Source organism: Lipotes vexillifer, unplaced genomic scaffold (assembly GCF_000442215.2).
Source record: "Lipotes vexillifer unplaced genomic scaffold, Lipotes_vexillifer_v1.1 scaffold397, whole genome shotgun sequence".
NCBI lineage: Eukaryota > Metazoa > Chordata > Mammalia > Artiodactyla > Lipotidae > Lipotes > Lipotes vexillifer.
The window spans coordinates 3,085,566-3,097,718 of NW_006772681.1; the positions used below are offsets into that span (position 1 = coordinate 3,085,566).

Here is a 12,153-nt window from a genome sequence, read left to right on the forward strand (position 1 = left end):
GTTACAGGATTTCTTTTGCTTTCTATAATAATTATATTCTCATACTTCAGAATAAATTTAGTTGCAGTGCTTAATACTAATAAATTTAGTTGCAGTGCCTGTACAGTTGGCCTCCCATATCTGTGAGTTCTGCATCTGAGTACGGAAGGCAGACTGTATCACGCCACTTTATATGAGGGACTTGAGCATTTGTGGATTTTGATATCCGAGGAGATCCTGGAAAGAATCTCACCTGCCCTGCTACCAAAGACCACTGTAATTTGTTTTAATGAAGTGACTTTGGTATTAAGCAACCAGAAAACTAGGATTTTCCCACTCTTAAAGCAGGGACGTTAAGACCTATTCTTTTACAGGTACAGGCTTGCAGATCCCACCAGCAGCACAGCAGGCTTTGCAAATGAGTGGCTCTCTGGCATTTGGTGCTGTGGCAGGTAGGAATTGAATCTTTTCTATTTGAAATCATTGTTTTTTCACCTAATTCGAAAATTTGCCAAATTTTTGCATTTAAAAGGACTTACTGAGAATTCAATTCATCAAGTACTTTTAACTTACAGATTTCAAGAGTTCATGTAAGGAAGTGGTGATACAGGACATAATTATCCACTCATAATAAACTGTCAGGGTATTTTTGAACCCTGCATACCAATTTTTAGTTGAAATTGCTGTTGTATTTTGGGTTTGTTTTGATTGATTGAGTTTTTGGCTGCATCAGGTCTTAGTTGCAACATACGGGATCTTTTTTTGCAGCACGTGGGCTCCTCTCTAGTTGCGGCATGCGGGTTTTCTCTCTAGTTGTGTGCAGGTGTCAGGATGTGTGGGCTCTGTAGCTTGCAGCATGCGAGCTCAGTAGTTGAGGCGCGTGGGCTTAGTTGCCACGTGGCATGTGGGATCTTAGTTCCCTGACTAGGGATCTAACCCGTGTCCCCTGCACTATAAGGTGGATTCTTTTATCATTGGACCACCAGGGAAGTCCCTGTAAGTTGTTAAATCTTTTTAAATGTGTCACTTTTATTGAAGACCAAAAAGTTTATATTGTTTCAAAGGAAAAATAGTTTTTGTGATGTTTTTGTTTGGAAAGCTACCAGAGGCCTTTGAATCAAGCTTTATTTAAAATAATTAGTGTTAAGAGTGCAGAGAATACTGCTTTCCTAATTAGAAAGAACATACTACAGTTGATCTTTGAACAACATGCGTTTGAACTGCAAGGGTTTACTTACACATGGATTTTTTTCAGTTGTAAATACCACACGATTCATGGTTCGTTAAATCCATGAATTTGGAAGGACTAAGGATATGGAGGGTCTACTATAAGTTACATATGGGTTTTCAACTGCTCAGATGGTTGGTGTCCCTGATCCCCAAGTTGTTCAAAGGTCAACTGTATTTTGAGATTTTGAGTTATAGAATAAAAGTGCCTGGAGAGGTGAGGAAAAGAGGGAGAGAATTGATAGTTTCTTACAATTATGTAACAGTGGGTTAATGAATCACATTGTTTTCTTCTCTTTTGTGGTTCAAGTACTTGAAATTAACCCAAATCTGTGAGCTAGGATAGTATTAAATTTTGAGATGTTCAATCCTTGCTTTTAGACTATCTGAGAAGAACCGTTTGTAGTATGTACTTTAGATGACAAGAACCACTAATCCAAGAAAGTATGACAAAAGTTCTGTGTGGTTGCTTCATGATTTCCTTTTCAATTGAAAAGCCATTAATTAACAGAGGATCGTTTCTGCATCTGCATTATTCTTTATAGGGGGCGCTTCTATGTTTTCCTTTCTTTAGTGAATATTCGAAAGTTTGTGAGTACTTTAGAGTCTTGTGCTTCCTTTCAAACTGATATATTTTGAAATCTGATAGGTAGTTCTTTAAAATTACTGACAATCATGTTAGTGTATTCATATGAGAAGAACAGTTATAACTATTAATGCATTTCTGTATTTACGAATAAATTATTGTTTTGATTTAAACAAGTATGAGACATTTAATTTCTTTGCAGTGAACACGTAGTCATAGAATGTCACGTACTGTAATTGAAGATACTAAAGGAAACCCATCACTTCAGAAATATATCCTAGTCTCTGGTTTGACAGTTACTATTTTACCTGAAAACTGTATCCGTGTATTGCTTCCCATTGTTCAGGTCATTCTTTCAATAATTTAGAAAAATGCTAGAGTGTTTACCATATTCTAGGTATTTCACTAGAGGCTGGTGCCTTTAGGGATTTAATACAAATACATATGATTCATTTCTAAACAATCTTCTATTATATCCTGGCTGCTGTATCAAATATGTTGATTTGGTTTGTAAACAATATCTTCGCCTAATTATAGTTTTTCAGTGTTAGACATTATTACTTCCCTAAACCATTATTTATTTCTCTTACGATGAATGAAGAATGACTATACTTCCCTGGGCACACTTAAGTGGGTAGTTTATATTAAGGCTGAAAATTCTAAATGTCCATGGATTGCTTAAAATAGCCATTTAGCTAACTATTTGTTATATTCCCCCCTTTTAGTGTTGATAGATGATTTTAAAGTTTGGTTCTGTTTTCTTAAAACTTCCAGTAAATTGCTATTACTACTGAATTAATAATCAGCACTCTATTTTAAGGTAAATATTTACATAACTGGGTATTTTTCTCCTGTCATTAAAACCTTACACATTCCTTGTTAAAATAAGAGAAATCGCTGAGTGTTGATGTCAATATTTGAGGCCCTTGTTGCCGAAGTTCTTAAAAGTTGTTTTTTGAAACCAAGAGTGGCCTATCACTATATCCACATGTCTTTATTCTGGAAGTTTAACGGGTCTTTTCTAAGATAAGTTATTTCTTATCTGTATGAAACCCATGCCTTGCTTCCTAACTTGTTAAAAATGACCTGAAGAACCATTTTTGAAATTTTGATTTATATACACTTAATATAGCATGGATTTCTGATACCTATACATTTTTTCCCATTTTAGGGAAAAAAAGACAAATTGCTTTATAATTTAAAGTTTATTGACAATGTTCCTATGGTCATATCTTCAAGTTCCTTCAGTATACACCAGTTACATTTCTTCAACTCCCTGGGATGCCAGTTTTGAGCACCTAGGACCCGGGTATTCTTACATCCCCATGTGACTTGGGCTGCAGATCCCTTTTCATTTTTGCCTATGTTTTCTGATCATTTTGTATACTCAACAAGAAGCCCAAATGGTAATAAAGTATTGCAGTTGAATCACGTGTTATTGAAAGGTTACTGAATTCAAACAATTTCTATGTTGTATATATCTATAATTTTTAAACTTCAAGATACCTTTGGATACTGTGACATTTTCTTTACTTTCCACACTTGCTGCTGCTTTCACTTGATGGCAGCTTTCTCTTAATTGGCCTTCTCATGTAGAATTTTAATAATTATATGAGAAAATATATTGGTAGAAATCACCATTCTGTTTATTTTTAATACAGACTAGATGGTTAGATTTTTCTTGCACTACATATAGTAAATCTGATTAGATTTCATTCCTGCCTCATTAAATTTCCAGAATAGGCCAGGAAATCAGACCTAATAAAACTACCACCTTCTGGGCTGGACATGACAACTTAAAAGAACTTAAATAATATATACATATCGTTAGAATGGGGTTTTTCACTACTTAATCGGTAGATTATTGAAAGTGTTGGACGTGTACTGTTGCAGTATTTACTCTTTCACCATAACTTCTAAAGTTTAAAATGCTTACTGACACTGATAGAACAATAAATAGTTGAATATCCCAAGTACTTGGAATTGAATTCTCAAGATCAGGGTTTTCATGCATTTTTCTGACCGGTGTGCTTCCCTTTCCCCATTTCCCATTATTCCCATGTGAAGAGTAGTATAGTGGAATGCCTTTGAGATGTGGAAGAGTTCTAGGAATAGGAATAGAGAGGCATAAGTTTCCTAGGATAGGAGGAAAGAAAAAGGCCCCACAGCCTTGTCAATGAGGAATGGGGAAGGAGGTTTGGCTGCCAGGTTTTACTATAAGTTCATTTTGATAAACCCTGCTACCATAGTCCTCTTTTATTAATGCTCTCCTGACATTTACCCTGTTAGTTGAGGCTCTTCATTGTTCCTGCACTGAGCTGTAGAATTCTCTTTTGTTATAGATTTGCAAACAAGACTTTCCCAACAGACTGAAGGTGAGTTGAGTTTTTTATTTGTTTTTGAAGTGGATGTTAATATAGCAGGACATAGTTGTGTATATATATTTTATCATAATTATTACTGTAGTTTGTATTTTGGGCCCAGTTTTGTCAGAATGACATACAGTGTCATTGACAGTAAGCCAGAAGGCCCAATCCAAGTCATTACAATTACATGAATAAAGATGATAAATGTCCATGCTTTTTTTGCTGTAGCTTGCTTAGAATTATTTTCAACTTTGTATGCCTATCTTTGTGTTCTGATTGTACATTTTATATAGATGTAAGAAAATGAAACTTGTCATTTTGGTAGACAAATCTTTTAGAACATGGAGTCTGTGAACTTAATGTAAGGTTAGGAAAAAACTAACTCCAGTGATTTGTGTCAGCAGTACCAAGCAATGAGATTATCCAGAACTAAATTGCATGCAGATTTCAGAGATTGTGAAACAATTTATAAAATGGGCTATTGTTTTCTTAGTTTAAAATTATCAAGTAAATCTCTGCCACTTAATATAGCATTTTGTTGCGGTAATTTGGTATCTTACAGGATATACTTAAAGTCATTTAGGTAAATGATTCTGTATGAAAAAGGTCTTTTCTTGTTCCTTGATAGTCAGGAATTAAATGTGTATCTTAATTTTTTCAGCAAAAGAGACAATTGTACTCAATCTTTTTCTTTTCCTAACAGATTTTTAAAAGTAGAACTGGTGGATTTTCCTCTTAGTTATATTTCTATGCTGAATTCATTGTGTTCTGCATTCATCTAGGTTGAGCTGGAATATTTCCATGATACATTTTCTAATATTTTTCAGTATTCATAGCATACAGTGACCTTCTAGTGTTTTTTTCCAAGCATACTTCCTTCCATTTGTTTATGATAAAGGTACACAGTGGGCTTCGTTTTTTTATTGTAATATAAGCACACTTGCATCTTTAACTTTCTTCAATAGAATTTGATGTTAGTTATCTTAGCATTTTTATTTTCATACAAAGTTTTATGAAAGACAAATACTTGTTTATTGAAGTAAACTATAAAGAAGCAAAAAACACTTGTTATTCTATCAGAAACTATCTTTTTTATGATGTATTTCATGCACAGCCCTAGTTTTTATTCAGTGGAATGTTTCTTAACTTACTCAGGTTATTGTTCATTTTAATTACCATAATTTCTAATGCACTGTTTTATCCATAGCTTTGTTTATTATTGTTATGTATTGGAATGAAATTTGGTCAAATATTATGATTACGGTGAGTTCTGTAACAGCTACTGGTAATGTTTTCTAAGTCATGTAAAAGCAGTGGAGCAACTGTCTTGGAAAATGCACTTCAAACTTAAAACCAACATTGATTTAAATTTGCCTAAGTATTAGTGTCCAGTAGTTTTTTATTTTTAACAATGACTATTAATAGATACATATTACTCTTTAGTGTTTTCTCCTGCTAGAACAGACCTAATCATTTTTAAAATATTAATTTGATGTTGTAGTAGGTTTTATAGTCCTAAGATGTTAAATCTTAAATACTTGGATGGTTTTATATATATTATTTTTAAAACTTCATCCTTTTATAATGTTTATATATTTAAAAGAAAATAACTATATATTCATGGGCAGAAACATAAGAAATAAAACATGGTATAGATTTAGTTGGCATTTTAATATTGTATTTGCATCATCCCCTGCTTCTTGGTATTAACTCCAGCAGTCCTACGAAATCAGTCTTGTTTTTATTTTCTTGTTTGTATTATTGATATTTGTCTAATTGAATGAATTTTCACTACACTTAGGGTTTAACTTCCCTTCTAAAAACAAAAGTCCCAACTTAGGATCAGCTATCTCAAATACTAAGTTGCCTTAGCTTTCTGGCAGCTAAAATGGGGTATTGTTATATACACTGATATTTGATAGCATTATTGAATATGGTGAATTAGTGAAGTGACTGACTACCCTAGTTTCACCCTGTGGGTCCAGTGGTTATATTGGGCTTTGTTTTATTCATAGGGATATTCTGATGCATTTTCCATGAAACTGATTTCTCCCTTTTTTTTTTTTTTTTTTTTTAGCTTCAGCATTAGCTGCAGCTGCCTCTGTTCAACCTCTTGCAACACAGTGTTTCCAACTCTCTAACATGTTTAACCCTCAAACGTAAGTAGTATACTTTGGTCAAGTTCAAAAGGGTATGCTGTGAAATCTTTAATGTTTAACTTGTCTAAGTTAACATTTAGCATGTTTTCAACATATTTCATAGTTCAAACACTGCCACAATTTTGATTCTTTTAGTATACTTATTTTTCTGCACATTATGAATTGTTTCCCTTGAATGTGTTTGTAAGATTGGAATTCATTTGAAAGCTTTGTAGATTTTATGTTTTCCATTTATATCTAGTAGTTTTCTGTGAAGTATCAGTATTTATTTGTATCACCAGTATACTCTTTTCCTAGTCCTATGAAATGGTGATAAACTTGGATAAGTATCTTTGAAAGATGTCAATTAACCACTTAAATGTTAAATAAATGATTTTTAAAATAACACACTTAAGATTTTTTAGACAGATTGGAATATATGTGTATCATTTTATAAGTTTGAGTAGTGTCTCATAGATTTAATACTTTATTACAGAGAAGAAGAAGTTGGATGGGATACAGAGATTAAAGATGATGTGATTGAAGAATGTAATAAACATGGAGGAGTTATTCATATTTATGTTGACAAAAATTCAGCTCAGGTATTTTGTTACTTTCTTGTGTCTTAATTTTCACACACTTGGGGCATATTATGATCACTGTTTTTCCTTAGAGTGTGTTGGGGTTTTTTGTTTTCCTGAGAGAAGCTTTAGCATACTGACTAAATACACCCCCTACAAAATAAAGATACTTTTAAAATAGTTCAGGTCATCATGTAGCATTATTGTTGCTGGTTAGTGTTCAAAGGTTGCCATGAAATTCTGGCACCTTGATTTCATTCTTCAGCAGCTTTCACATCATAGAAGATAGTAACAAGGCCAGTTTTGGGGATGATGAAGTATTTTCAATAAATTTCTAGGTTACATATATTAGCTAGTGGAACAATTGAGCAGTTTTTCTATAGGTAACTTGAGTAAACCTATTGGAATCCATGTTGTATATCACACCTTAACCTTTTTTGTTGTATTTTAGGGCAATGTGTATGTGAAGTGCCCATCAATTGCTGCAGCCATTGCTGCTGTCAATGCATTGCATGGCAGGTGGTTTGCTGGTGAGTTTGACCTTTTTTCTGAGTGATTGTTTTTAATGGTCTAATCTAAGTGAAGAAGCTAAACGACCATATGTGTTTCTTTCAACAGGTAAAATGATAACAGCAGCGTATGTACCTCTTCCAACTTACCACAACCTCTTTCCTGATTCCATGACAGCAACACAACTACTGGTTCCAAGTAGACGATGAAGGAAAATATAGTCCCTTATGTACATAGGTTTTTTTCTTTCTTGAGAATTCATCTTGAGTTATCTTTTATTTAGATAAAAATAAAAAGGCAAGGGTCTGCTGTCATTTGTATACAGTTCCTGTTACCTTGAAAAAATAAAAATGTTAACAGGAATGCAGTGTGCTCATTCTCCCTAACTAGCAAATCCCACTGTATACAAAGCTGTTCTCTTGTTCTGCCTTTTAAATGTACATGTAGAAAATTACATTAAGGATCTATAGGAATAGCTCTAGGGGAACAAATGTGTTTAACATAAAAAGGCAGACAGGGATGTAATGATGTTTTTAATGTTTCAGAAGCCTAACTTTTTACACAGCAGTTACATTTCACTAATGTTGCTATTTGGTTAATCGTTTAGCAGAGGTTTCTGGAATACATAGTTTATGGAAATTCAAGACAGCTAAAAGGGCTGTTTGATTAACATCTCATCTTGCATTCTGATCAACTGGCAAGAAAAGGAGATTTCAAAATTACATTTCTGGATGGTATCTTTTCAATTAATGTATCTGTAAAAGTTTCTTTGTAAATATTATGTGTTCGGGTGTGTCTAAGATTCCAAACAAAATGATCCCTGCATTTCCTCAAGATGTTTAGTGACAGTCTGGTAAGCAAAGCAGTCTGAGCAAGAAATAGGAAATGCAGAAATAGGTTTTGTCTGGTTGCATATAATCTTTGCTCTTTTTAAGCTCTGTGAGCTCTGAAATATATTTTTGGGTTACTTCAGTGTGTTTGACAAGACAGCTTGATATTTCTATCAAACAAATGACTTTCATATTGCAACAATCTTTGTAAGAACCACTCAAATAAAATTCTCTTAAAAAGGCCACAAGAAATCTTCATTTTTGAAATGTTTTAAAGTCACAGAAACTTGGAAATAGAATATTAGTTTCTTTGACTTTTTAGTTGCCTCTTTGGGAAAATTCTTAGTGAAACTGTTGCCCTCAAGTTGTCCCTCTACATTCCTCTATCAGTCTCAGTACAGTACTACTTATTTAGGGTATTCTATCAAAACTGAGGAATTTACCAAAAAGAAAACCAAACTGATTTGACCAGGCCTCAAACCTGGGCATTCTTAAGTCTCTCCTACGTTTTCTGGACATCTTTGTGAGGAAAAAAAATGCCTTGTTATTTAAAAGCAAATACTGGAGAAAATGGTGTAAGTTCAAACTGGTTTCCCAAATTGATTTAACTGCATTTTTGAGCTTTATCTTTACTTGGGCAGCAACCCTTCATGATTTATACTCTGAACTCTGCTTCAAGTTTTTGTGTCTAGGTTGAATCTTTTGAGTAGGGGATGTTGCTGCTAATTGCTCCTTCCAATACTGATTTCCTCACCTGCCTGAACTTCTGTTACTACTGTATTGATTTGTTAGGGCTGAATCATAAGTATTACAGGTTTATTCAGATATCAAGATAACTCAGTTTGAATTTGGAGGCATCACAGTTTTCTACCAACCCTTTTGAGGGATGTTTGTAATTCCCTTACTTGCTTCAGTTATTTAACCTGAAGAAAAATTTCAAGATTCAACTTTATTTTTGAACACCAGGCAGCAGTGTTATTGGGTGGCAGAGACATACGTAATGCCAACTTTTTTCTTTCCAGATTATCTCCTAGTAATTAAAAATGTATTCTTGGATCAAGTTACTATCAGGTTGGTTCTGTCATTCCTTTCTAGGGAACTGGGCCAACAAAGGTGCCTTCAGATGTTATTTAATCTCATCTGTTAAGACGTGGCAAAAATTTGCCCACCACCAAAGAGTGAAATTTGGGTTGTAGGGCTTCCTTGGTGGTGCAGTGGTTACGAATCCGCCTGCCAGTGCAGGGGACAGGTTCGAGCCCTGGTCCGGGAAGATCCCACATGCTGCAGAGCAACTAAGCCCGTGCGCCACAACTACTGAAGCCTGTGCCCCTAGAGCCTGTGCTCCACCAGAGAAGATACGACAGTGAGAAGACCGTGCACCCCAAGGAAGAGTAGCCCTTGCTCACTGCAACTAGAGGAAGCCCGTGCATAGCAACGGAGGCCCAACACAGACAAAGCTAGATAAAAGAAATTTGGGTTGTAAATGATGTTCAAAGCAAATTTGTTAAAGAGTTCAGTCAGATAGAAGATAGCTGAAATGGCTATTCGGAGTGAGATCCTTTAATCAATTCCTAGGACAACATCCAATTTGGTTGTGAATTTTTTAGGTGCTGTAATTTCTGGGAGTGTCCTTGATTGCAGTTAGATCTGAGTGTCTTTATGCCCCCCAAATATTCCAGTGTAGTTTATTATAACATTACCATCTTCTTAATTGAGAAATATTTGAGGGAAACTCAGCAATATCAAGGAATATGTTGCTTGTACAGGTGAGGGAAACTACCTTAAGCCAATTAATAGGATGGGGGGGGGGCCAGTTGGTAAAGTTTACATCTTCACTGATGGCTGGTTAGAAAATTATCTGGGATTCATGAAGCTGAGAGGTTAGTTGGTTTGAATTTGTTCTTTTTCTGATCAAGTCATACCTGAAGGACAATTTTTGGGTGAACTATGTAATAGCTAACCTTGTGACCTTGAGGAAAATCTAGACTTAACAGTTTAAAGGTGAAAAACTAATAGCATCAACCTTAAAGGGTTGAATAATAAGGATTTAACTAGAATCTATGCAAAGTCCCAGGTACATAGAATCATTCTAAACTTTTTTTAAAAAGTACTTATTTGCGCTGGGTCTTCTGTTGTGGCATGTGGGATCTAGTTCCCTGAGCAGGGATCAAACCCGGGTCCCCTGCATTGGGAGCACCTAGTCTTAGCTACTGGACCACCAGGGAAGTCCCCCCAACTTTGGATTAGCAGAGAAAGGTCTTGTGAAACGACACCAAACCTCATGAGCTCACCTGCAAAGATCTCTAACCAGGCTGAGAGAAAAAATGCTTCTAACAGAAACTCAGAATACTCAGACTTGTTTTATTATAGTACATGGGCTGGGAATGATGGGAGGGGGTGGATGTTGTGGGCAACCACTGCCCTGATTAGCACCGGATGCCCATCCCAATGGCCATGAATGTGCCAAAGGTGCCGCCACTCTGCATCATGGTTTTCCCGATGCCGCCCATCAGCTCCCGACCCCGCATTCCGATCCTGAGAGGAGGAAACCAAGATGGGGCCAATTGGGAACAAAAATGCAGGGAGGAACATTAACTGCCCTTTTCCAATTTGTGTTTATAATGGGCACTGCTGAAGTCTGGCAGGATATTATCTCTTCCCATATGGGTTGTGTAATGCCAAGGAAAAGGGTCCATTAGGGTCTCTAGGTGGATTCTGATGAATATCAACTGACTTCTGTTTGTGGGAGGCAGCAGAAGCAGTATAAAGTACATGGACAGGGAAACCATTTTTTTGTGCTGGTTTATGATCCAATAAGACATCTGTCTTTTAGACGGTTTCCTAGTGTTAAAACAATGATACGGATGTCAGACCTGGGTTCAAGAACTAAGAATGCAATTTACAGGCTGTGTCAAGTGTAAAATGAGCACGGCATTCACGGCCATGTTGTGATAACGGCATTTAGCACCGTGACTGACAGTAAGTGCTCAGTAAATGATAATTTACAATGTGGAAAAATGGGAATAGTCTCTTTTATGTGTGAAAATGACAGGGTGTAGAGTTTATCTGCTTAATTTCTACATCCTGTTCCCAGTAAATTTAATCGTTTGTTTCAATATGCGCAATTGGAAATAAATATAACAGCAGGAAGACGGTAAGAATAGCCTTTTATTGAGCACTTAACACGTGCCAGATTGTGTGCTAAGTGTGGTCTGATTTGAGCCCTATAACTCTATATGATGTAGAGGTTACTGACCTCATTTTACACTTGAAACCCTGGCTCCAACTTGCCTAAGGTTACAAAATGAGTAAGGGGCCACTGAGTGGTTTGAGTCATAGCTCATATTCTCAACCATTTACGCTTCCAACCTGTCCTCCCAGACTGAAGGTGGTTAGGAAATCAGTCTCGCTCGTTAGAGGGCAGCGAGGGAATTGGAAAGAAGTAGGCTCTATCCCAGCGGCAAGCCGAGTGGTATGGGGCGGCAAAGTCCGGTAGTCCCGCCCAGAGATCATGGCCCATGCCCCTCACCTGAGACAGGAAAAGGTGCCGAAGAGCGCCCCGGCTGCCATGCCCACGGCGCAACCCATCACAAAGCCCATCTTCACGCGGTCGAAGCAGCTTGGCTGTGACTGTCCATAGGGGCCCACGGCCACCGGCATCTGCGGGGTTCGAAGGCTTGGGGAGTGTGGGCCTAGCCGCCAGCCCGAGTCGGGCAGGCGGCGTAGGAGGTGGGGCAGGGAGCGGGCCGGGGGGTTCGGGGAAATCCGGGAAGGAAAAGAAGGGTGTAGCCCGGCTCCATCACCCTCTGAGCGTTCGAGTCCCCGCGCCACGGTGCCCCCGCCTTACCTTGTTTGCGGCCTTGGTCGCTCAGCTCTACGTCTCACACGGAACGCGAGGCGGAGCGCACTCGCGGCCAGAGGAACCACTTCCGGGGG

General features: G+C 37.0%; 2 protein-coding genes across 7 annotated transcripts in view; one reads left to right on the plus strand and one right to left on the minus strand.

Annotated features, from left to right (window-relative positions):
* RBM39 (RNA binding motif protein 39) overlaps window positions 1-8,462 on the plus strand; it is a 32,062-nt gene extending 23,600 nt beyond the window's left edge. Inside the window, exons 12-17 of one of the 5 annotated variants that reach the window (XM_007447755.1) lie at window positions 354-431; window positions 4,117-4,167; window positions 6,236-6,317; window positions 6,793-6,898; window positions 7,329-7,407; window positions 7,496-8,462. In XM_007447755.1, the coding sequence (XP_007447817.1) occupies window positions 354-431; window positions 4,117-4,167; window positions 6,236-6,317; window positions 6,793-6,898; window positions 7,329-7,407; window positions 7,496-7,596 (497 nt within the window). In that variant the 3' untranslated portion in view covers window positions 7,597-8,462. The remainder of the gene's footprint in view (window positions 1-353; window positions 432-4,116; window positions 4,168-6,235; window positions 6,318-6,792; window positions 6,899-7,328; window positions 7,408-7,495) is intronic. The other 4 variants (XM_007447757.1, XM_007447756.1, XM_007447758.1 and 1 more) reach the window with 4 other exon arrangements.
* Window positions 8,463-10,573: 2,111 nt separating this feature from the next.
* On the minus strand, window positions 10,574-12,145 carry ROMO1 (reactive oxygen species modulator 1). Of its 2 annotated transcripts, none has more exons than XM_007447760.1 (3): window positions 12,065-12,145; window positions 11,747-11,877; window positions 10,574-10,752 (listed from the first exon to the last, which is right to left on the minus strand). In XM_007447760.1, exons 2-3 carry the CDS (start codon window positions 11,875-11,877, stop codon window positions 10,644-10,646), a joined length of 240 nt encoding a protein of 79 aa, XP_007447822.1. In that variant the 5' UTR covers window positions 12,065-12,145; the 3' UTR covers window positions 10,574-10,643. The 2 variants fall into 2 exon arrangements, with proteins under 2 accessions (XP_007447822.1, XP_007447823.1); XM_007447761.1 differs by having other exon boundaries at window positions 10,585-10,752; window positions 12,060-12,108.
* Window positions 12,146-12,153: the final 8 nt, after the last annotated feature.